General features: G+C 43.2%; 5 protein-coding genes across 6 annotated transcripts; 2 read left to right on the forward strand and 3 right to left on the reverse strand.

Annotated features, from left to right (window-relative positions):
* Positions 1–1,693: 1,693 nt before the first annotated feature.
* Positions 1,694–6,089, reverse strand: LOC133933882 (beta/gamma crystallin domain-containing protein 1-like). The gene is made up of 6 exons (XM_062381121.1): positions 5,935–6,089; positions 5,597–5,839; positions 4,555–4,823; positions 2,773–2,908; positions 2,190–2,432; positions 1,694–2,041 (listed from the first exon to the last, which is right to left on the reverse strand). The coding sequence occupies exons 1-6, from the start codon at positions 5,941–5,943 to the stop codon at positions 1,769–1,771; spliced, it is 1,173 nt and encodes a 390-aa protein (XP_062237105.1). The 5' UTR covers positions 5,944–6,089; the 3' UTR covers positions 1,694–1,768.
* Positions 6,090–6,979: 890 nt separating this feature from the next.
* Positions 6,980–8,229, reverse strand: LOC133933610 (gamma-crystallin M3-like). The gene is made up of 3 exons (XM_062380742.1): positions 8,114–8,229; positions 7,750–7,998; positions 6,980–7,304 (listed from the first exon to the last, which is right to left on the reverse strand). The coding sequence occupies exons 1-3, from the start codon at positions 8,126–8,128 to the stop codon at positions 7,026–7,028; spliced, it is 543 nt and encodes a 180-aa protein (XP_062236726.1). The 5' UTR covers positions 8,129–8,229; the 3' UTR covers positions 6,980–7,025.
* Positions 8,230–8,703: 474 nt separating this feature from the next.
* Positions 8,704–12,559, forward strand: LOC133933612 (gamma-crystallin M3-like). 2 transcript variants are annotated; one of them, XM_062380746.1, is made up of 6 exons: positions 8,704–8,768; positions 8,907–9,182; positions 9,267–9,534; positions 11,459–11,486; positions 11,733–11,955; positions 12,074–12,559. In XM_062380746.1, the coding sequence occupies exons 1-6, from the start codon at positions 8,724–8,726 to the stop codon at positions 12,344–12,346; spliced, it is 1,113 nt and encodes a 370-aa protein (XP_062236730.1). In that variant the 5' UTR covers positions 8,704–8,723; the 3' UTR covers positions 12,347–12,559. The 2 variants fall into 2 exon arrangements, with proteins under 2 accessions (XP_062236730.1, XP_062236729.1); XM_062380745.1 differs by lacking the exons at positions 8,704–8,768; positions 8,907–9,182; positions 9,267–9,534; positions 11,459–11,486 and adding an exon at positions 11,519–11,615 and having other exon boundaries at positions 11,713–11,955.
* A 1,309-nt stretch (positions 12,560–13,868) lies between these two features.
* On the forward strand, positions 13,869–14,797 carry LOC133933613 (gamma-crystallin M2-like). Its single transcript, XM_062380747.1, has 3 exons — positions 13,869–14,007; positions 14,150–14,392; positions 14,464–14,797. The coding sequence occupies exons 1-3, from the start codon at positions 13,999–14,001 to the stop codon at positions 14,731–14,733; spliced, it is 522 nt and encodes a 173-aa protein (XP_062236731.1). The 5' UTR covers positions 13,869–13,998; the 3' UTR covers positions 14,734–14,797.
* Positions 14,798–14,953: 156 nt separating this feature from the next.
* On the reverse strand, positions 14,954–15,865 carry LOC133933611 (gamma-crystallin M2-like). Its single transcript, XM_062380744.1, has 3 exons — positions 15,758–15,865; positions 15,433–15,675; positions 14,954–15,307 (listed from the first exon to the last, which is right to left on the reverse strand). Exons 1-3 carry the CDS (start codon positions 15,764–15,766, stop codon positions 15,032–15,034), a joined length of 528 nt encoding a protein of 175 aa, XP_062236728.1. The 5' UTR covers positions 15,767–15,865; the 3' UTR covers positions 14,954–15,031.
* Between the last annotated feature and the right edge of the window lie 8,849 nt (positions 15,866–24,714).

Here is a 24,714-nt window from a genome sequence, read left to right on the forward strand (position 1 = left end):
CAGGCATCAGAACTATGGGTTAAGGACAAAGACAAATTGTGACTGTGAATATAGGAAATAATAATAAAATCTGATTGATTGATCGATCTTTGGTCGAAAAATTGACAAAATCTTACGAAAAGTCGTCAGCCTGGATATAACTTACATCATAGGAGGAATGGGAATTGTAAACCATATCCAGTTTAGTATTTAAAAGGTTTTACATTTATATACATTATATAAAGTTAAGGAGACTGCACTAAATATTTATATTGAATCATTTTCAATCGTGCTTATATTGTCCTTTAAAGGCCTCAGTGAGTTCAGGACAGCCTGTTGCTCACTTGTCTTATGACTTCACGCAGAATGACCTGTTCAGGTGGACGCTGTTTGACAGTTGCTTTTTTTTTGATCACCCTTTGTGCTCTACTTGGAAGCTGCTGGATCAGCAGCAGCAGCAGCCAGAACGGATCTGTGTGCGATAAAGCTTCCAGCAGTTCAAACATCTGCCGAGCTCAGCAGATCTGTTACTGATTTGCAGCGGCTCCTGTTTACCCGGCCCGCCGTGCGCACCTTCCACTGTGTGCACATCATATCATCAGATTTTTTTATTCTTCCGTTTTGGCAGATTAACATATTGCACATGCATAATATAATCTATCATATCCTGCGACAGGATATTAGAGTATTATGGTTCTTATCAAACATGTCTGCAGTCGGTGTTTATGATGTTTTTTTCTATCATAGTTCTTTGTCTCTCTGACGTCAATACACAACCTTGACTTGTTTGGTTATGGAAATAGCTGTTGATGCAAACTCATGATATACTGGTGAGAACCCCTCACCCTTTATGTCCTGGTCTTTGTAATGAAGCTCTTACACCACTAGGTGGCTCCCACGCTCCCACGCTGCACTCATGAACTTTAAAGTAGAGAGATTTGGTTTCTATAATATTTTTGCTCAAATGTTTAATGATCCTTTCACATTTTACGATTCAGTCACACAAATATGTGAATTTCAGGATTGTGCAGCGATCTCGTGTGGTAGTTGTGTATTTCTGATCACTCCAGATTTATTTGTATCTGGATAAATGGGACTACAAATTTGAACTACTTTATATTGATAATTTACTGATTTATAAATGGGTTATACATAATCAAAGGGTGAACTAAAGTCACTGACTAAATAAAATGAATGTCGCTCTCTGATAGATGTGAATAGATCATAACTCAAAAGGTCAACCACACTGTACAGTAAACACAATCTATACTGTTTCTGTTGTGTGGCCTGTGGATGTTGTTGAATGGCTCAGACAGTTTTTTTTCCCACCACCGGCCGCCACCTGAGAACAAAGGCAGCTCACAGACCGCGGGTCCTCGTTGGGGAATTCTCCTGAATCATCAGTTGGCTTTTTTCTTTGCCATCTTTTTTTTTTCCAGACTTTACCGTCACAAACCAGAAGTGAGCAACCGATGCATAACAGAAAATGTTTACCAGTTACATGGTGCAAAATAAACTAGCCACATTTCCAGCAAATATGCACATCCCTATAAGATGGATGCACATTTTTACAACTCAATAAAATATCAATAAAAATGCTCCCCAGAGGATGAACCCCATAAGGCGCCAACAAGCTTCAAAGATCTAGGAAGTTTCATTCCTCTTTACTTCATCACGATTTGTTTTGTAATATCACTAATCAAACTCACACCCATTCTGCTGCAGTGTGTGCTTTTATTTGCAGGTGAGGACGAGTGGAAGAGGAGGAGTACGGAGTAAGGAGCTGCGTCTAAAAGTCCACAACGCGTCTAATGGAGCCCAGAGATGGATGGAGGGCCCCCCACTCTGCGTGCCGCCTGTACTCGCCCTTCTCCAGCAGGTACTGGCGCCCCCTGTAGTTGGGATGCTCGTAGAAGACCCAGACGCCATCCTGCACCTGCGCCGAGTGGACGTCCCGGTAGCGCCAGCGGTCCATCAGGTTGGGAAGGTCTTCGCTGAACTCTAACATCTGGCCGCTGAAGTCTGGGCGTTCATAGATGCGGATCCTGTGCCTGCTGGAAGGCTGGAGCATAGAACGAGAAAACTCAGTGATCAACTGTTAGTCCCTTTTTTTCAAGGCTTTATGGTAAGCTACTCTAACTGCCAGCTGGCTCTTTAATCCATTTTGCACTGTAATCAGATGTACAAACAAGTGCTATTCCAGGACTTACATATCGTATAAGGCGACAGGAGTGGATGGTGTCATTGAAACCATTCCAGCTCTGGTAGGTGGGGTATTCGCCCCTCATGAGGACGTACTGGTAGCCCATGAACTGGGGTCTCTCATAGACGACCCAGGCCCCACCCTCCACCCGGATGGAGTTACAGCGGCTCAAGTGGGAGCTGAGCTCGGCACAGTCGCTGCTGCACTCGTAGTAGCGACCTTGAAAGTTCTTGTCCTCATAGAAGAAGATCTGCAAGAGGGAGTCAGAGTTACAAATTTAAAGATCAAACTACCGACCTTCATGTTACCTCCAGATGTGACAATATGCCCGATTTTGTGTTTTCAGTGTTTTCTAGTGCCCCCAAGTGGCCAAAGAAACAACAATCATTGCTGCTTTAAAGCTTTTCATAGGAGATCAGGGTACCAAATGAAAAAATAAGTGTAGATATGGTTGATTCTACCATCAAGTACTGATCCTGAATGTTTTGAACAGTATCAACACTGATGAAGAAACCGTCCCACTTTGACTGGTGAGTACATTTTACAAACATCATTACAGTATCATGACATTCTAGAGCTGCAGCACTCACCTTCCCTGTGCGCTCCATAATCACCTTATGTTTGTCTTCACCCAAATCAGATTCAATCCACCCATTCACACTGATGCATCGGCCCAGGTCCACTTTTATATCAGGGCCGATGAAACGCATCCCCAGGAGAACGATTGTCAGTCAAATGAGCTCCACATTAACTTTGACACATTAGCTGATGCTGCAATTGTTTTAGTTCACGGCCTTTATTCGTGATGATGCAGACATTTTGATTGAAGTCTATGTAGCTCTAGAAAAATGCACTGATCAAGATTGATTTCATCGTTATTTTGCAGTAAACTTACTCAATCTCCATATCACTCAATTAGTGTCAACTATCACCTTGTGTTTTTATTGTGTATTTGTATTTGATACTATATATAATTGATATGACATTCTTATATTACAGTTTATATAAATGTATTATAGTATATAGTCTCTTTTTTACTCAGATACGTATCTATACTTCTTGCCATCCTGTTTGTGTTACACTTCTATTTGTTCTTTAACTGTTTTTAATATATCAATCAGTTAGTCAAATGCATCATTCTAATATCTATGTTATGCGTACTAAGGTCACTTGAGAGCAACCGTTGCAGTAGATTACCCACAATGCTCAGCGACTGAAGCACGCACGCGGATCACTGGAATTAGTCCAATCAAACCTGGCAGTTTCTGGCCTCGTCAGATCTGCTGGGAGAGGAAGTACAATCCAAGCTTAATTTTTAAAGGCTCATTCATCAGAAGGTTGAAACACGTTTATCTTTATCTCCAAAAATGTTGCCCAAGCTTTTTTGTGCTATATTGAATACACACGTTTTAAATATCAATACCAACAGGGTTGGCGTTAGGTATAACATTAAAGCAGCCGTCTCCAATATTCTCTTTATACAGCACGAGACAATAAAAGTGAGCACACGGCTTCCCCTGTGTGAATTGGATTATTCAATCAGCCATTCAAATATTTATCCAGGCTCATCACATTGTCCTGATGCAGTCGATCAAGTTCCCTAAACAAAGCGGAGCGAGCCGACCAAAACAACGGAGCCGCCGGACGTTTGGTTTGATACGGAACACGATGAGTCAGTGGCTCAGCAGGAAGCCACCAGACGCTTTACAGGAGAAAGTAAATCATGGTTGTACATGACAGCTTCATATAGGTAGGAACCCAAGTTGGGTTCCTGCTGTTTCTTAAAAGTCGACTAAATCATCCGAGAGTTACTAAGGAATTTGATAAAAGATATAACGTATTATTTAGTCAATAAATAATTGAATTGTCATGAGGTCACAGGGTCTTTGACCTTTAACCACCACATTCTGATCAGTTCATGCATTTGTGCCACATGTTCCCTCATTGCTCTCCCAATAAATCATCATGGTCATGAATGCAGTCACATTTTGGAGTTGATTGTTCCTCAATGTTTCAAAGAGCTTGGTGTACGTTGTAAAATGCATTTCTCAAGTTGAAGTTGAACAAATAAGCTGTAAATAAGGTTCTTTTGAATAAAAACCTAAGGTAATTTCTATTTCTCAAGGTAGTTATCCATAGACAGAGTTATCACTTATCGTATCGGGACAAGTTTGGCTTATTTTACCTATTATTGTGTAACATTAAGAGATAACTACCCTGTGATCACAAAACATTGCTTTAACTCCCAAAGGTTCTATAGTCTTCCATATTATTGGTGATCAAACATGAGAAATAATCACAGAAAAACCAGAAGAACACAGGCAGAGTTTGCTTTTGCTCATTTATTGATTGACAGGGTCTGGAGTTAAAACTCTGTGATCCTGCGGAAGGAGCCGACACCAGGTGAGGACGCCCCCCAGTCTCCGTGCTGTGGGTACTCCCCTCGCTCCAGGAGGTACTGGTGTCCCCTGTAGTTGGGGAGGTCGTAGAAGATCCAGGCGCCGTCAGTGACCATGCAGGAGTAGGCCTCACGCAGCTTGTAGGTGTCATACACCGACGGGCAGTCCTCAGCGCACTCCACCATCTGCCCTCCGAAGTCCGGCCTCTCGTACAGCCTCAGCTTCCAGGAAGTGCTGTAAATCTGAAAAACGTTTTCATTTCAATTCTTTGTTCAATAAAGTGGAACATGACTATTGGTGGAAGTAAAAGCAAAAAAAGATAACACACAGGAATAAAATCTGGTTCCTGGGAATCTTATTGTTAAAACAAGGTAGGCTAACTTTTAGCCAAGTCAAATACCTTAAATACAGTGTGGCCTTGTAAATTTTGCATGTTAGTGAGCCAATGTTACCAAATAAGATCCATTGGGAGAAATCTTACTGGCCACCTTCTGAATCCAAGTCCTTTTTTCTCTTTTTTGGTCTCCACCAACACCTACAATCCAGATTCTCAGGTGACCTTCCATTTTGTTCTGTTTTGGTCTGAGAGGTGTTGGTGGAGACTAAAACAGAGCAAAAAGAAATTTGGAGGAGTCCTACTGGCTACCAGGTGAAAGTAAGTCCAGTATCCACAATCAACCAACACCTAAGAAGCACATCTAAAGCTCTTCAACTTATAAATGCAACACCAGGTTCACGTTCGTGTTTTGGCCTCGTTCTGAGCGGGCACATTCCCCTTTAACAATTTCTTGGCGACTAAACTTGCGACTAAAAGCTGCAACTTGCTGCCAAACCCGCTCGCTATTGTCTGTTGGTCGGTCCGTCGGCTTCACAGCGTTCACAAAGCTCCGTCCTGTGCTATTGTGCATTCCTGTCTTCTGTGCACTACTCAAACATACTTTGTGTTACTTCTCCGACTCGACAGTGACTCTAGTTGGTACAGATCCCTCAAGAAACCCAGAGCGAGGACTCTTACGTTCTGTATGGCACGGCAGGACTTGACGTTGTCGCTGAACGCCATCCATTGCTGGTTGTCGCTGTACTCCCCGGGGCTCAGGATGTACTGGAAGCCCTTGTAGTTGGGTCTCTCGTAGATCACCCACACGCCGCTCTCCACCCGGATGGAGTTGCAGCGGTTGAAGTACGTGTGCAGGTCGACACAGTCGCTGCTGCAGTTGTAGCAGCGACCCTGGAACTTCTTGTCCTCGAAAAATGTGATCTGTGGGGCAAAGGTAAGAAACGTGAGCATCTTCTGAAAAACACAGAACTAATGTCTTTCAGAGTTCGGCAGTGGATGAAAAGCTTTTATCTCACCTTCCCCATTTGGACGCACTGTAAACCTCCTTCTTCGCTGCAGCCCCATCAAAGTATTTATCGATAAACAAAATGTGCAGAGCGGGGCAAGTCTTTGATACCCAAATGAGGCAGATTTACATTTCAGCAAAATGGCTTGGTGCTGTTTGATTTGCCTTTGTTCCAGTCTGATGATGACACTGTATCAAACACATGCTGCCACAGGGAAGGCAGAGGAGGATCAGAGTCAGACAGCGATGGAAAGAAAGTGAGTTGGTTTGAAAAGGAAAGAACATATCATGGTTTAATGTACGTACTTTTACGTCTACTGGAATTCGGCTTCAATCCTTAAATAAATAAGGTTTGAGACATAGAGACACATAATATTGTTTCATTTGAGAAATTAGACTTGAAATAAGACAAATGCAACAAAGACAGTTCCCCTATGGATTTGCTGATAGACTATTTGTTTGTTTCAAGATTGCAATATTTACTTTATCCACTTTTTTGTTTTGTGATCTTTTTTTCCTTAGTTAAATGCAAAGCCAGACAATTGTAGCTTGTGGATTTTGTGACTTCTCTTCCAGGGTGAACAATCCGAAGCATCTTCCCTCTCTCTAAACGGCCGATCAGCTCAAAATCTTTGACCTTCAACATTCGAGTCAAGGTCGAACGGCTCCAGGCTTTACAATAATGTAATGGAGAGTTTTTAGAGGCAAACTAGTCGTTAAACTTTTTATTAGGTACGTAGTCAAAACTTTCAATTATAGAAAACACATCCTCCTGCTTCTGTTTCTATAGGTTTCAGGTTTGCAACATTTTCACCACCCACTGCTTTTAAAGCACAGATCTGCACCTAGCTCGTCCTCAAATACAGAATGTAAGTCTTCCTACACACACGGAACAAGGACAAACAAGGGCAATGAGTTATATAAAAAAATGAAACAGCTACTGCATGTCCACTTATAGATGGACATGAATGGCTGGACGCTGTTCAACCTGTAGGAGTCACTCTATGCTTTTTGGAAAAGTCTCAAGAAAAATGAAGCGCAGACATCAGACACACTGGATTTCAGCCTCGTTTTATTTGTTCACATGTTGCACATTCAGAGTTAACAGGAGTCTACGATGCGTCTGATGGAGCTCATCCTGGACATGTTGCTCATCCCCAGCTCTCGCAGGTTGCGGTGCTCTCCTGGCCGGAGGTACAGCATCCGGCCTTTGTAGTTGGGCTGCTCGTACATCAGCCAGTGGCCGTCCATCACGTTGCAGGACTGGAAGTCGGCCGAATGGAAACGGTCCATCGTGTTGTCGCAGTCGTCCATCAGCTCGTGCATCTGGCCGCCGAAGTTCTCCCTCTCGTAGATCCTCATGCGGAAGGGTCCCCTGTGCTGTGGGTGCAGAAACAACGGGGGAAAGAAGAGTCAACCGATCTACACGTTACAGCTTCAGTCTGATTATCCTGCAGTAAGATCGTGCTCAGAAACCAACCCTGAGCAAAAACATCACAAATCAATAATCAATAACGACAAAATTGCTCTAAAGCAAAGCAAATCTCAATTGAGAGAAAGTTCTAGCTATTTTTGGAGATTATCTTATTATCTTTCAGGATTTTTACATAAATAAGAGGCACCAGCTTCAAGCAAAAACTTCAGGCGTCAGTTTTCCCTGAATTCAAGCAGAATCACTGAGTCACGGGAAAAGAGAAAATATCCGTAAATTCAAGGGACACAGATTTTAACAGAGGCTTGCAGCCTCAGTGATGAGCAGCTTCTAATCGATGTCAAATCGTCTGAGCCTTAAGGTGACTCCACGTCTCAAACCCCGTCCACCTACCGTGGGGATCATGCGACAGGACCTGATGCAGTCGCTGATACTCGTCCCCATCAGGCGCTGGTTGTCCGGGTACTCTCCCCTCCTCGCCAGCGTCTGATGGCCCGTGAAGTTGTTCTGCTCATACACCATGAAGAGGCCGCACTCCACCCGGCAGGAGTTGCACTTGGTCAGGAAGGAGGTCAGCTCGGGGCAGTCGCTGCTGGTCTCGTAGGACCGGCCCTGGAAGTTCCGGTCCTCATAGAATATGATCTATGAGACACAAACACTCATGTGAAACCAAAGCAGCACCTTTACATCCTTCAGGGATTTCTCCCTCTAACTAATCTTCTGCATGTGGTAGAGATTTAATGAAAGTTTCACTCACCCTCCCCATGGTCATGATTTAAGCGAGTTAATCTCAGATGTACGGCTTCAACATCGACCCTTTTCCCTTTTTATACATTGCACAGCCGTAGTATTTCCACATGGCTTGTGCTGAAACCTTTGAGTCATCACTCTATATTGTACCCCAGGACAGCACTATAGGGTGGCCCACTGTACTGTACGTCAGAATGTGCAATAATAACTCAGGACTATATTGTAGCTTATATTTGCTTCCAGAAGCTTAAATAATTGTATTCATATATCATCTTTAATAAAAAATATGTGGCGTGAATATCAGAACTTAAAGATGATCTTTGGCCAAACACTGAAGACGTTTGAGAAACTGCACAAAACCTTCTAGATTCCACAAAAAAACAATGTCTGGGCCTGGAATCATTCAGAAATATAAATAAATGTATAATCGTTTATATACAGTTTCTGTTTATGTGACCTGACCTGACCTCAACTACATTCAACATACCACAATAACTATTCACGTGTGGTGTGGAAGATGAATGCTGCCCCACGTGAACCGGCTGCTGAGTCAGAATGTTTGGCACAAAGGTGTGTGAGGTGGTCGGCTGCTCAGACTGTATAAAAGAGACGCTCGGATGCCGTCACTTAGGAAAAAACGTGAAACCATCACCATGGGCAGGGTAATACTCCTCATGTGTTTGTGTAATGTCGGAAAATCCAGAGTTGTACAATTGTTTTATAGATTCAAACTGTTTCCGTAAAGTCGTTTCCACCCGTTAATAAATCTTTGCTGATATCTCTCATTTTCTTTGACGCAGATTATCTTCTACGAGGACAAGAACTTCCAGGGTCGCTCCTATGAGTGCAGCAGCGACTGCTCGGACATCCACATGCACATCACCCGCTGCAACTCCTGCAGGGTGGACAACGGCTGCTACGTGGTGTACGACCGCAACAACTTCACGGGCAACCAGGCCTTCCTGCGCAGGGGGGAGTACCAGGACATCCAGCGCATGGGCAGCATGATGGGCATGACTGGCATGACCGGCTTGACCATGATGGACACCATTCGCTCCTGCCGCATGATCCCTATGGTGAGATGTTTGGTTTGAGTGTGATCCAGAACAAGGGAGGGGCTGTAGAAAATGGGGCTATCACGTCTTGTCTTCGTCCAGCAGCACAGGGGACAGTTCAGGATGAAGATCTACGAGAGGGAGAACCTCTCGGGCCAGATGCACGAGGTGATGGACGACTGCGAGAACCTGCAGGACCGCTACTTCATGGCCGACTGCCAGTCCTGCAACGTGATGGACGGCCACTGGCTGATGTTCGAGCAGCCCAACTTCAGGGGCCGCATGATCTACGTGAGGCCTGGCGAGCACAGGAACTTCCGGGAGTCCAGCAACGTGATGCGAGTCAGCTCCATGCGTCGCATCATGGACATTTGCTGATTGTCACTCATTCTAACAAAGTGTAGAAGGAAAATAAACCATATTTTCAAGTATCTCTTTTGCTGTCTTTGATTCTTTGAACTTGGGTAAACATCACAATCTTTCTATCAAAATAAAATAAAATCCAATTTCCATTCACAATAAATGGTTTAGAACAACATTTGTTATCATATTGACTTTACTTTCAAGCTACCGATGAATCAGCTCATCTCACCTCTCATTATGAATATTTTATATGTTTTCAACGCTCGATAAATCAACCAAGTATTTCCCCTAGTCTTATTACAACTGGCTCAATAGTACTGATTTTCCATTATACTGGTTTGTAGTATGTAAATCACAGCTATACACAAAAATATCATGGAGGTATTACAAAGAATATATATTTTGTTACCATAGTGCACAATATATTGTCACATATTTATAATTATATAATACTAATGGATATTTTGAGTGTATCATTGAAACTAAAGAGGCAACATTAACAAGGTATTGTTTTTTATTTCAAGATTCATTGTTAGTGGATATTAATTTGTAAGTTTGAATCACAGCATTGTGATTAAAATTCAGGATTTGTTGTCTATTAAGTAGAGGAACTTAAAAAAAAGATGATTTATGATCACAAGATTAAATCTCCTTCAGATCATGAACATACTCATAAGCCTTGTGTGTAAAGCTGATATTCTACAGGAAGGGTAGATCCTCTGAGGAGCATGCTGGGAAAAAACCACAGTGAAAAGCAAACGTACTCTTTTCTCTTCTATTTTTATCCACAGTTTTACAGTGTAAACCACATTCTGTGTTTACTTAGGGGGAAACTTAAAAAAGCAGCACGGAGGAACTGAGGTTCAAACCACTAACTTTCTGGTCAGTGGACCACCCGCTCTACCTCCCGAACCCCGGTATACCATGATGCCGAGCTGCTCTCATTCTGTACGAGGAGAAGTTTTGGTCAGAGTCTAAAACAAATCAAAGGCACTGAAAATATCTGACAGGGGTTGTAAAACGAATCTGTACTCGTCTTCATCTTAAGAACCTCGAGCAACGTGATGTAAATCTATTTGTAATTAAAGGTGAACTGAGACGAGTGAGGAAGTCATGGGACAGGTTTGCGATAAATATCATGTTATTTTTCGAAACTAAAAAATGCTGCTATCTAATAAAACAAGTTATCATGAGTGAATCCAACATTTGGAGCATTGCATAATGTTTTCCTGGGCTAAAGAATATGATATAATTCTTGATTTAATAAAATCAATGCCTCTTCACAAGGATCCTAACTTAGGTTTTAGATCAGAGCTGCAGGACCACGCTGATACAAATCACAAGAAGCGATTCACAAGATTCACAGCTCTGAAGTTACAGACTGCAAGTTTCAGAACTGAAGTTAGAAAGTGTCACAACTTGTATTTCCACCAGTTTTCAGAGGAACAGTTGAAAAGGGTTCAAACCTGATGCACAGGGTGAAACAGTGACCAAATATGAAACACAGTCAAAAAGAGCGCTGCAGCTTTAACTTGAAGAAAAACTCAAATACAGAACAGTTTTTGCAGAGATTTTAAATTCATTTTCAACCAAAACGTTTTTCATAAGGCTCAAAAACATTTTTCATCCATGCAAAACCTTTTTATATTAGATTTAAATCTGTCAAACGTAGAGTTTCAACCTTTAAAGTCTTTATTGTGCAGCTGTTGTTGCTGCAACTTTTCATCTGCATAAGGAAGATTGTATTAGTTCTTCTTCCAAAATGTTCCATCATGCAGCTGCCTTCATGCAACAGCATCTGTGACACACTGTCGAGTCCTGGGATGAAGATAAAGGTGCAGAAAATACAAAAGTATTGCAAAAGCTAGAGTTTGCTTTGTCATTGTGAAATCCACAGCACTACAGTTTAATCAGACTGAGCGCAGAGTTCACAGCTGTGATGTATAATACAGTAGCGACCGGGTCGATAAGCTGACTCGCTCATTTCATACAATCAAGGGGCAGATTCTTTTCATGTCACATGATGCATAAAAGGCTGAGCACCCGTGAGGAGAACAACACAAATCAAATAGCTTGACCATGAGCGGAAAGGTAACGTGTGCGTCCGATGCAACAAACATTGACCGAATCACTGCAGCACAGAACTTCTGCAATGAACCAAGAACCCGATCTGTGTCTTTCCCTCTAGATCGTCTTCTTCGAGGAGAGAAACTTCCAGGGCCGCTCGTATGAGTGCGTCAGCGACTGCTCTGAGATCTCCTCGCACCTGAGCCGCTGCAGCTCCTGCAAGGTGGAGAGCGGGACGTTCATGGTCTACGACCAGCCCAACTTCACGGGGCAGCAGCACCTCCTGACCAAGGGAGAGTACCCCGAGTATCAGAACACAATCGGCTTCAATGACTGCATTCAGTCTTGCCGCATTGTCCCTGCGGTAAATATGAGAATTTAGAATATAGGCAGTACAGGATAGATTCAAGTATGGTTGGTTTAAGCATCAGGATGCGTAACATACAATGCATTTCATGGATCTGTTGCCCTCACTCTTGCAGCACAAGGGGCCGTACAGGATGAAGATCTACGAGAGACCGAACTTCGAAGGCCAAGCTCACGAACTGACCAACGACTGCGACTCCATCCAGGACCACTACCACATGTCGGACACGCAGTCCTGCCACGTGGTGGACGGCCACTGGCTGATGTTCGAGCAGCCCAACTACGAGGGCCGGATGCTCTACCTGAGGCCCGGCGAGTACAGGAACCTCCGGGAGATGAGCAGCGACGACATGAGGTTCAACTCAATCCGACGCATCACAGACTCCTAATGACTCGGGTTGAAACCGAGACGCTTTGCAGATGATGTGATTTTATTCATATTAACAAGTTGTCAAACTGAGAAAAAAAAAAGAGCCTTGTTTTTACCCTGAAACTGTGATTTTTGTGCATTGTTTGCATGTAGTTCAGTTGCACTGTGCAATCCAGCCACAATGAATTTACCTCTTTTACTGTGTGATGCGCACAATAAACAAATAAACTGATTTGCAGAATCTCTGTGTCAAGAACTTCTGAAGATCTAAGTGAACATAGACCAGAGTCTGAACAAACAGGAAACACTAGAAATAAAGTTATTCTCCCAAAACGTGGATCTAATACACAAGTGCACAAGTGGGATGAAGGTATTAGATAACTTATATAAAACACAAATATGAATATAAGTCAAAAATACAAATATAAAAATATGTTACAGCTCATATCACTCAAATCCCTGCTGAGCACAAACTGTTCACAAATATACGTATTACATCTAGTGTTGTTAAATGATTCATGAATAAACCTTTAAATGCCAACATTTGCAAAATATCTTATATATTTCTTTTGAATATATATATTTAATTTACATGAACTCAATGCTACTGCAATGAGACAGGCAATGAAAGCTGAGCGTTCCTTAAACTGCAGTAACATGTATTATCATATTTATTTAACTATAGTATAACACAAATATTACATTACACTAGATAAAGAAAACAATACATTTGTAGCACAAAAGTTGTATTATGAAGTTTTGAGTCCTTGTGTCATACATCTATGAGAAATAAGTTTTTTCTGTGATATATAGAATATTTTTATACATTACAGAGATGTATTTAGCAACAGATATACATGTATCGGCCTGGTACTACACTGTGGAGTATTTCTTGTGTAGAATTACTGTTCCACACAAAACTCAAATTCTAAAACCATCAAGACAGATTTACTGACGTGTCGATGCTGACACTTCTCTGGAGTCCTGTGCGGACGACTGAGCATGTAGGAGCTCAGCCCCCCCGAGGATACCACAGTACGGGTGTGGGAGAGGGGGGTGGGGGTGGGGGGGGGGGGGCTGTCGAGGCCCTAACAAAAGCAAGAGAACTGGACGCCGCTGCTGACACGAAGGAACCAATGGGCTGTGAATTGTAAAGCATATAAAAGCTGCGGCTATGAGCGGGGGGGAAAAGTCAGTGTTTGTGTCCCCTCTGGATTTCAATATGGAATCATGTGAAGGGTTGAACTTGAACCTGATAATCAAGTGCATAAGGAGGAGTGTTATCAAATAGAACGTGTGCTGCTGGAGAAATGAACACAAAGAAAAAATGAGTTTCTCTCTTTTCCACTTTGTCCAAAGTCGAACTCTGAAGTTCACAACAGTCCAGTGCAAAATTAGTTTAATAAGTTTGAGTTTATTTGTAGATTTACATCATCGACTAGATCAAATTCAAAGGGTGAAAAGGGAGGGGGGTGGGGGCTGGGCGGGGGGCGGTGTGTGAGCAGATTTGCTTTGTCGCACAAAACAACAACAACAACGTGGCGCTGCCAGAAAAGAGCTGACGAGCCGACTCATTGTCTGGACTCACAATGACCCGGGTCATCTGTGGGTTATAAAGGCAGCACGGCGCCCACAGCGACCGCTACAGTGTGACCGAGGTTAGCCGTCATTATGGGTAAGGTAAGGCTGCTTGTTTTCCTCTGCTTGGACCCCACCCCGTGAACTGGACCCGTTTCTAACCGGTGGTACAACATGTGTGTGTTTCTCTCAATCTGAGCCGACAGCTGTGTTGATTTAGAAAGAATCTCCCTCTGACTTTCAGATAATCTTCTACGAGGACAAGAACTTCCAGGGCCGCTCCTACGAGTGCGGCAGCGAGTGCTCCGACCTGCACTCGCACTTCAGCCGCTGCAACTCCATCCGAGTGGACAGCGGCGACTGGATGGTCTATGAGAGGCCCAGCTACACCGGCTACCAGTACTTCCTGAGGAAGGGAGACTACCCCGACTACCAGCGCTGGATGGGATTCAACGACTGCGTGAGATCGTGCCGCCTGATCCCCACGGTGAGTTATGCACTTTCTTTTAAAAAACATTTTAGCCTACAGGTGATTAAATTCCTCCGTTTCCTCCTCAGAACCAAGGCTCCCACAAAATGATGATCTACGAGCGACCGGAGTTTGGAGGCCAGAGGATGGAGCTGACCGACGACTGCCCCTCCCTGTTCGAACGCTTCCACATGAACGACGTCTACTCCTGCAACGTGATGGACGGCCACTGGATCTTCTACGAGCACCCCCACTACAGGGGACGCCAGTTCCTGATGCGCCGAGGGGAGTACAGGAGGTTCAACGAGTGGGGCAGCTCCAGTCCCAGGGTGGGATCCATCAGACGCATCTCCATGTGAGAGAGCTGATGTCTGTTTATGTGAAGTCAGTAAAACACTGTCAATAAAGATTTACGATAGCTAATGTTCTGTCGACTGCTTTCTTTGGGTTCATCACTTGTGTGTCAAGTGGAGAAAACATCACGTGAAAGGTTTTAAACTAATTATTCCAGGTTATTATTTCATGAGTGGATCATTCGAGGTGGAAACCGGAATAAAACACAAACACACACGGGAGGGATTCGACTTTCAGATACAGAGCTGTAGCTGGGCAGATTTATTATGGAAAACAGACAGAGAAAGAAGGTTCACTGGACTCCTAGTTGAAGTCGGTGACTCGCCTGAGCGAGCCGATCCGGGGGCTGGCGCCGCCCCAGTCGCTGAATCTGCGGTACTCGCCGGGCCTCAGGTAGTAGGGCCGGCCGCGGTAGTTGGGCTGGTCGTAGAGCAGCCACTGGCCGTCGACCACGTTGCACGAGTTGATGTCGGACATGCGCAGGCGGTCCTGGACGTTGGGGCAGTCGTCGCTCACCTCCTGCATCTGGCCGGACATGTCTGGACGCTCATATAGTCGGATCTTGTAGGAGCCACGATGCTGCAGGAGGAAGGAGACGCATGACGCAGAGATTAGGAAAGTTCCTAAAAGGCTAAAACCAAAGATTCTGACTCCACCTAGAGTTTCCTTTAAACTGTCAATCATCTCCTCCATGCTCCTCTCACCATGGGGATCATGCGGCAGGAGCGGATGCAGTCGTTGATGCCGATCATGCGCTGGTTGTCCGAGTACTCCCCCCGGCGGAGGAAGTACTGGTGGCCCAGGTACTGGGGCCTTTCGTACACCATGAAGCAGCCGCTCTCCACCCGGATGGAGTTGCAGCGGTTGAAGTACGGGTGCAGGTCAGCACAGTCGCTCATGCTCTCATGGTGCCGACCCTGGAAATTCCTGTCCTCGTAGAATATGATCTGTAAACGTTCGTCAAAGTTAGTCTCGACTCGCGTGTGAACTTTTATTGTAACTTTTAGTAGCGACACGTAATAATCTTACCTTTCCCATCGCTATATTTGTTGGGGGCCGGACTGCCGCTCAGTAGTTCCTGTCCAGTAGTCCTCTGTCCTTTTATATAAAGTTGCTGTGTGATGGCACAGCATAAAGTATTGTCGTAGGTTTCATAACACATAATGTATAGTGACGCACAACAGTGTGATGCCGACTTATTGTCCGCTTTTCACAGGTTCATCACTATTGATCAAAACACGGCGGCGTGCTAGCAACCCCAGGTCACCGCTCACAGTATCAGCAAAACAACAGGCTTCTCATTCAGAAAGACTGTGAGCGCCAGGGCCAGAACATACCTCCGGCAGAATGTACACACAGACACACAATGAGGATATACAACTGTACACAAACAACTGCTTTTAATGAGTACCGTTCGGGAAAAACAACAATACAAAGGTTATTTCCTTGTGTGGGAGTGTTTGGTGGACACAAGGTTTAAAGCAGAGATATTAATTTATATCTCAGTGTGAACTTTGAACTTTATTATATATAATACTGTGTCGTATGTGTTTGGGTTTGTCTCAGGAGGAATTGTAAAACCTGAGGTGGTTCTCGATTTTGTCAATGAATGAAATCTCCTCATCTGGACACTGCAGCTGGTGATAAATGCTTTTTGGTACTCAATTAGCAATAAGATGCAAAAATGGTGCTGAGCAGTTCTGCTACTTCAGGGCAGATCAGAGCCCGTCCCCTGGAGAGAGTTATAAACTGTCAATCTGACCTTAGCTCAGTTGTGTGCTCTGCTGCCGTCTAGTGTCTCTGTTCAGTAAAGATGCACAAACATAAAACACACACACTCAGTGCAACCTGCAGCTTGTATCATCAGAGGTGGGACAGTTTCCTGGAGGTGACACGTCAGGGGAGGAGGAGTTACTGCCGTGAACTTGATCTGATAAATAAGCAGCAAAGCAAACATCACTTGATATCAACAATGTGCCAGAGCTTGACTAAAGCCGCACGTAACTCTTTTACTGTGTATATTGTTGTTTTTTTATATTGTTGTTTATATTGTTCGATTTTGTTGTTTTTATATTGTTGTTTGTAAAGTGCACCAACCACACCAAGGCAATTTCCTGTAGTTGCAAATATACATGGAAATAAAAATAATTCTGATTCTGATTCTATGAAGAATTGTGTAAATAGCATTAGACATTAAAATCATTAATTCAAAGTTGTTGTTAAAGATATTTCATAAAGTTCTGAACAACAACTTCTCAACACTTTGCCACTAAGCATCATATTCTGTTAATATATATTCATATATTATTATAATACATTCAAGATTTTGGTTAGAAGTACCACACATTCCCCACAAGGAGGGGTCATTTCCCTGCGAGTAAATAAGTAATCTCATGCTGCATGTAAATCACAGCAACGGTGATTAGATAGATAGATAGAAAAAGAGAAAGATAGATAGATAGATAGAGAGATAGAAAAATAAATATATAGATAGGGAGATAAATAGATAGATAGTAAACAAATCATCAGTATTATATAAGAAAATTACCAAACCTAGGTGAGTGGAACATAAATTAAAACCATAACCAAACATCTATCAGACATGTGATCTAAACAAACCCCTCTGCTTGGAGAATCTGTTGTGTAGGGGTTGACTTCATTGTTATTATTATTATTATTATTATCCTTTTAACTTTTTAAGAAACTTTTCAAGGAACTACTTTTCTCAACCGGCCTCCTCGGATGCTGCGTCCACTCCTCACTAAAGGTATAATTTCACCATGGCTGGCGATGAAGAGCTGTGAAACACTGTGATTGACCTCTTCCTCCTCCTCTTCTTCCTCCTCCTCCCTCAGACCACAGGAGACAACGTGCCACCGAGACACAGAGAAGACGCAGATTCATCGTGGAGACATTTGCAAACATCTTTTTGAGATCTGCTTCTCTTGTGACATTTCCAATCGGCAGCTCCTCTGTGTCGTGCACGATTCCCGTCTCTCCAGCCTCCTTCCTCCACATTGTTTGCTCTCATCTGAGTAATGCGGGCCACACCATTACTTGTCATTCATTTCCAGCTTTTTCTTAATTGCCGGGGTGAAGTTCTGACTGTGCACAATGAGAAGGGCATGTTTGATAATTACAGCAATTTACCAACTAAAGGTCCTTTTATTCTCCACAAAGATCATTTGACACACACGGTGCCGTCAGCACAACTCCTCCGAGTTTTCACCGACAGCGAAAGAGGGGATTTGATTTTTTTTGCCGTTTTAGTTCTGCTCTTGGTGTTTATTATTTTCCATTTTCTCTCCTGCTCTTTTTCATATTCTTGTTGTCTTCTCTTTCTTTCCTCCTCCTCTTCTGTTTATTTCCACTTCTCCTTCTTCCTCCTCCTTTCTTCTCCCCCCTTCTTCTTTGTCCTCCTCTATTATTCATTCTACTATCTCTTCTATCTCTGCTTCCTCTTTTCCTCCCCCTTCCTCTCCATTTCCTTCCTTTTACATCTTCTTCTTCTTCCTCCTTCCTTATGATAATTTATCATTTCTACTTCTCTTGATTCAAACAATATGACCAGGTTATTGGCACATTATCTCTCTTTCCAGCGCCTAATGTTGTACTCTGAACTTTTCCCATTAAATGTCTGGACGTGAGTAACGTGGCTCTGACGTGAGCTTTGCTTCTGGAGGAGGAAACGGACCAGAGCAGAATTAGTTAAATCTCAATCAGCCTCAGCGTCTCCAGGAACCAGCACTGGTTCACGTCAGGAGGGTTTGACACAACCGAGGAAAACCAAAGTAATCCATTACATCATTCATGGGTCAAGTACAAGTGACACATGACTTGTGGCAGATGCATTGAGAGTGTGAAGTGGATAAGTGAAAAGGTTATATTACTCTTTAGATCATCTGTAGTTCAAATCTGAAAATCAAATCATCTAAGCCTCAAATAACCAATTAAAACCAAGGTCCATGTCCAATCTGTTAACATGGAGGAGGTGGGGTTTATTTACAGTCTGCCCCCAGGGGGCGATCAAGAGGACTTGGCTTCATGTCATCCATCTTTGTCTATAAATACAGTCTAAGCCTCAAATCAACCTGTTTTGTATCCGTGACACAGACACATTAATCGGCATCGTCTTCTCTTGAGTTTGACGATGAACAAAAGGCCAAATTCCATTTTCAGTCCCGGGACTTTGCCGCGTGAGAAAAGCCCGGAGGAGTGTGAGGTCAAATATCAGGTCAGACGGCTCGTACGGCTGAGAATAAGTCCGCTTCACCTCGGTCGGTCAGTCAGTCAGACAGTCGTGGAGACAGAGGTTGATGAAAAATGAGCCATAACAGAAGGGTTCAGCTCCGGCTCTGTAATTACTCTACAAATCTCTGATTTCCCCTCCTTCATCTGCAGACTATTTATAGCTGCCGCATTCCTCTCGGAGAATAAAATGATCTCCTTGAGACAGTACAATGCCAGAAATAACAGGTTTGGACAAACATTTGCTGAGGCGTGGTGGGCCTGGCTGACCATTACTGAGTTCCACTGTGGTTTCAGTCTACTGTTCACCCCCCCCGCCTCGTCTTTTTATTCATCTGTTATTCTAAATGGCAGTGGGTTTAGCTGGGCGGGGGGTGGGGGGTGGGGGGGAGGCGGTGGCGGAGTAAGATGTGATGGTTCGACAAAATAGCTCGTGTGAACCCAGATGAAGCAGCAGCAGCGAGGCCGGTGGACGTTTCTGTGTTTTTGCAAGCGAGGGAGGGAGAGAAAGAGAAAGACACGGTCGTAAACACTTCATGTCTGGGAACACTCAGGTGACTGCAGACCTCCCCCCCTCTGTGTACGTTACAATCACAGAACTTCACCCGAGACGATGATCCACGGAGACATGTGGAGTGTGGATGTGAGAACATGCAGTCGTCAAAGGTGGCAAAAAGTACAGCTACTTAAGTAAAAGTATACGCATTGATTCAACCTCTTTACCCAAGTATAAAGGGACAGGCTCTTAAATGTACTTAAAGTATAAAAGTAGAAAGTACTCCTCTGAGGGTCACTTCTACCGACTGCATCTGTATTAACCTTATATCACATTAATATAGTTCAATGACTATTTCAATTAAAATCCTACTTCAAATCAAATAAAAAACAATACATACAGGGGTTAGAAGCAAGAAAGTATTTGTCCAAGAGTAAATGTGAAGCGGAATAAAGTATCTTCTTCTTCTTCTTCTTCTTCTTCTTCTTCTTCTTCTTCTTCTTCTTCTTCTTCTTCTTCTTCTTCTTCTTCTTCTTCTTCTTCTTCTTCTTCTTCTTCTTCTTCTTCTTCTTCTTCTTCTTCTTCTTCTTCTTCTTCTTCTTCTTCTTCTTCTTCTTCTTCTTCTTCTTCTTCTTCTTCTTCTTCTTCTTCTTCTTCTTCTTCTTCTTCTTCTTCTTCTTCTTCTTCTTTGTTGTCTGCAATTGTCTTTCTCTTTCTGTTTTAAAACAAAAGTAACAAGCCTGTAGAAACTACAGATAATTGTCTGAAAATGTAGGAAGTCAAAGTAAAAAAAAAGTCATCATAGAAATAATTAGGCCTTCATTTCCTCCACAACAGACGTTTTGACTGCTGCTCATTACTCGATCAATCTTCATCAGTACACACAATAGCAGGACCTTGAAGTTGAAGCTGTTAAATGATTTTTAAGATGTCAATAATCTCATTGTTCTCCCCGTGCTTTTATTTTTGTGTCAGAATGTCAAAAAAAAAAGAAGAAGAAGGATGGAAGCCATTGAGCTAAATACTTCTATGCAAATGACAGATGCAAAAATGAAAGAAACAAAAAAACTCACCTGAATCCTGCAGAGAAGTTGTTGCTGTTGTGAACGAGTCTGAGCAGAGAACCCGCTGGGTTGTGGATGTGAGGAAGGAAACTGCCGAAATAAACCACCCAACAATTCCTGGATAGAAAAATCTGGGAAGCATCCAACTCTACATAATATATAAGCAGCAGGAAAAGATAGTACTCATCAGAATGCTATTAGAACTTTGTCACTGTTTCAATAAGCACAGCATCAGTTCAAGAGACGGGAAAGAGGTTTTGCCGCAAAACATTTTATTTCTTATTCTGAGTTCCATTTAAGCCGATTTTATACGTCTGGTGATTCTATACGTGCAGCTTTTATGTCCTGGTGACCACTGAAAGTTCATTTGTGGCTCAGTCGCCACTCGTTTAGATAGAAGCCTGTTTTCTTAGCCCCAAATAGCTGCCTGGCATTTTCCAAAGATGGCTGCCGAGTGGCGAGGCTTTGTGAAGACGACATTTCAGGTGACACCAACTGTAAAAAGTCCAACACTGACATATAATCTCATAGACGTCTAGATTATCATTTGTTATTCCCATAAATCAAACCCATTGAGTCCCATTGTCCCGTATCAGCGTGACTTCAGCATATTGTCCCTTCTCTGGCTCCTTCTCCAGCGGTTGTTTGTTCTTTTGTGCAAATGCTTCACCACAATATTGTTGCATTCCACAGCGACACCCATTGATTTCTCTAAATGTAGACATATTATTTAGGGTTTTATACGCTGGGGCCCTGGCTGTAGTTAGTGGGTGTGTACACGCTGACCTATAATAAAGCAAACACACTCAGCTGGGCTCGGGCCAGGGAACTAACAGAGAGGCTAGCTCGACCTTGCTGTTGGAGTTCACCTCCTTTATTGAATATAGCATAAAACTGTGATGAGTGGATCACGTAATCTCAAAGAGCGTGACTTGTGATGGTTATTTTCAGGGGTGTGGTTCCAGGTTGTTCCTGGTTGAGACCAGAATGTTCCATAACACTAGTGTTTCTCCCTTATTGACAAGCAGACAGAAATGACCATCGCCCCGTGTGGCAGAGGAAGGAACTGCTGCACCAAAGTGGAAATAAAAATTGTGCTTTTACCATATAGGTCAGAAGTCCCGCCTCCTCAATGTTAGCAGATGGGACCAAGCTAAAAAGTACACACAGGTGGTTCTTACTGAACTGATTGACAGCTAAGACAGACTCACGATTGGTCGAGCCTGTTTATCGCTAGTGTGCAGACTCTGGGTCCAAATTTGCAAGATGGCGTCTAATACCCCGGATATATTTGGCTTCATTTTAAGGACAGAAGGAGGAAGGGGATCGGCAATCTTTTATCCAGTCTGTTAGAATACAGGCTCCAATGTATACCCACATGTGTCCGCAGCCCCCATCAGGTGAAGGAATGTACTGCATTCTGGGGCACGTGAAGCATTAAGTTTAAAATGTCACAAAGTACAGACACACCCTCAAATAAACCTCGACATCACAGCATCAAGATGAGGTCAAATTGAAGTTAAGATATATATCGATGTATACTGTATAATATATATATATATAGAGTTAGACTGAAGATATGTTATTCGAACATACATAAAGAACTTCTCACAAAGGTTACGTATATACTCAAAGTCATGATGACCTCACTTCCCTTTATATACTGTCTCTCGCTCAAATTAGGTCTAAGAGTCCTTTGGGAATCGAACCAGCGGATTGCCAATTGTAGCTGTACTTATTTACTAGTTTCTGCTCCATGTGACACTTTGAATAAAACATGATCCATCGGGGAGATTGACAAAGACCGAGGGGACGACGGGGCGAGTCGCTCTGCTATCGTTTTTGAAAGCGGTGTCATGAATTATTGGGCAGGAAGATAACACTAATTCTGCATTAGATTCACAGCCCAGTGCACCTGCAGAGTTTCCACCGCAACACACACACACACACAAACACACACACACATGCACATTTGTTGCCCTGCCCCTCCTGACACCCTGTTGTTTGTGTATAGTGAATGTAGGTCAAATATATGGGTGTGTGTTTGTCTGTTGCCTTTTGTGTGTGTGTGTTTGTGGCGGCAATGGACACACAGTGCGCTACGGAGGTCTCCTGACACACACACACACAAACACACAAACACACACACGCCCGCATGTAATCCAGCGGTAGGTCAGATTAATATTTCATTTGGCTGATGGACGGCGTCTGCTGCTCCGTGAGCCAAACATCATTACAACACAAAGTGACTTAACTCCAATTAGAGCTGAAAATCACATTACAGCCGCTCTGCGATACAGGAAGTGGCTCACCTTTTCCCAGCATGCTCGGAGTCGGGGCCCGGCCAGTTACACCATCGAGCCACGCTGCAAATAGAACAGGTTAAAAATAATTACAAAGAATACAGTAAACAGATGTGAGTAAACAAATGACAAAAAGCTGAAATTACAGGCGGCCTACGTGACTAAAGGTTAGTGGGCATGAATAGGAGTGTGTGTTTGAGTGTGCGTGTGTGTGTTTGTGTGTGTCAAATTTTTCCATCACTGTGTTTTTCCCTTTCCAGATTTTTTTTTAATTTGGCCTTTAACGCACATTATTTATGTTTTTTTACTTGTTAGATCTTTTAAATGTTAAATTCCACTATTGCTGAATTGCGTTAAATCAAAGTAACAACATTTTTAATGATTATTAAACCTTTGTTTTTTATTTGTAATTGATGTCAAAAACATTTCTTCTTCATCAGCGATCGTGTGCAAACTGTGTGTGTGAGAATGTGTGTGTTTGTGTGTATAATTTATGAATGACGAGGTAGTAAACAGCTTCACTTTGGTGACATGCTTTTGCACTTTAAATGCATGTGTGTGGATGAATTAACAGCTTCAGCTTCTTTGTTTCCTCTTCACCTCTTTCTAATTCCTTTGTTGGTCTGATGGTGACTTTAGAGGACATTTCATTCAAACTAACTATAATTGGCATCTGGATGTATCAGCGATAAACATGAAAAGTCTCTCATGACGTTAAACACGCAGCTTTAAGCTTACATGTCGGAAACATGAACTTTTGAATTCCACCTCCTCCACTCCCCATCCGTCCCCCTGCACAGCACCAGGCTTCACCCATGGCGGGAGTCAGAGATGTCCTTGTTTTCTCCTCCCTCCATCCCTTCATCCCTCGCTGTGTTTGGGCTGAGCAGATGCCAGCGCTGGGTAAAGTCCTCTCCAGAGGGGCTGCCAGCAGCATATTGGTTTATAATTAATGAAATTAGGTCCACTGTCTGCCGAGGAGGCTTCGGTCCCGGTGCAGGATAGACTGCTGCCTGCCAGGAAGACAGACGACAGGAGCGATGGAAGAGGACAGACAGAGGGAGACAGATGTAGTTGGACTGTCGTCAATCCCCGTGTAAGGAGGGAACACACGTTCTTCTTCTTCATCATCGGTTTTAAATGAAAACAGTTTTAATGGTATATTTCTAAGTGGACTCATTGGATTGATAGAGGTCAGAGCAGTGGGCTACAAGAGCACGACCCCTTGAACTTGTGTTTAAGAAGAATATATATGTATAATGAAATTTAAGTGTCAGGCTTCAACTCAACTGAACAGCGAGCGATTGGAGCTGATGTTAAATGTCCTTTATCACGTTATTCACTTCAATCTGGATCAACCAGTCAACCACCACTCCAATGAAAACTTAATATTAGTAGCTGCACAACTAGCGTCTTTGTATCCGAGGCACACAAACACCCCATGGACTGCAACATGAAATTAAATTGTCATGCTACACAAACACAGATGCACATTAAATATTGACACCCGGTTTTAATAATTTGGCAGGTTTTTTAATGAAATATTGAACGTGTTGCACAGATTATCAGCTGAAGATGCAACGGTGAAAGTAACGGTCTGAGGAGAGATTGGTGTTTTCTCACTCAAATGCACTCGCAGCTCGGCCATGCGTCTTTTTCACAGCTGATATTTGGACTTGTCAGAGCAGGACGAGTGTCACCCAGCCACTGATGAGGGTTCTATCTATACACACACACTCATGTCATGCCAACTCAACTTACTGGAGTCACTTGTGCGTTCTCTTCTCCCAGTTAATCCAGTTGGAGGTGCACAGTCCAGCAGCCGTTAAGGCCCCCCTGCCGAGTCCCGTCCAAACCGAACCAGTGTCACGTCCT

Source organism: Platichthys flesus, chromosome 22, assembly GCF_949316205.1.
Source record: "Platichthys flesus chromosome 22, fPlaFle2.1, whole genome shotgun sequence".
Taxonomy (NCBI): Eukaryota; Metazoa; Chordata; class Actinopteri; order Pleuronectiformes; family Pleuronectidae; genus Platichthys; species Platichthys flesus.

Bases quoted from the DNA above. Each gene is read 5' to 3' on its own strand.
- LOC133933882 (XM_062381121.1), bottom strand. The intron at 2,433-2,772 runs GTGAGTGCTGCA...TCCCTCTTGCAG, and splicing joins TTATGGAGCGCACAGGGAAG to ATCTTCTTCTATGAGGACAA. The intron at 2,042-2,189 runs GTAAGTCCTGGA...TCTATGCTCCAG, and splicing joins CCTGTCGCCTTATACGATAT to CCTTCCAGCAGGCACAGGAT.
- LOC133933610 (XM_062380742.1), bottom strand. The intron at 7,305-7,749 runs GTAGGTGGACGG...CTGCACCCACAG, and splicing joins CCTGTCGCATGATCCCCACG to CACAGGGGACCCTTCCGCAT.
- LOC133933612 (XM_062380746.1), top strand. From the start codon at position 8,724: ATGCCGTCACTTAGGAAAAAACGTGAAACCATCACCATGGGCAGG. The intron at 9,535-11,458 runs GCTGATTGTCAC...CAGAGTTCACAG, and splicing joins GCGTCGCATCATGGACATTT to CTGTGATGTATAATACAGTA. The intron at 11,487-11,732 runs GTCGATAAGCTG...CTTCGAGGAGAG, and splicing joins TATAATACAGTAGCGACCGG to AAACTTCCAGGGCCGCTCGT.
- LOC133933613 (XM_062380747.1), top strand. The intron at 14,393-14,463 runs GTGAGTTATGCA...TTTCCTCCTCAG, and splicing joins CGTGCCGCCTGATCCCCACG to AACCAAGGCTCCCACAAAAT.
- LOC133933611 (XM_062380744.1), bottom strand. The intron at 15,308-15,432 runs GTGAGAGGAGCA...TTCCTCCTGCAG, and splicing joins CCTGCCGCATGATCCCCATG to CATCGTGGCTCCTACAAGAT.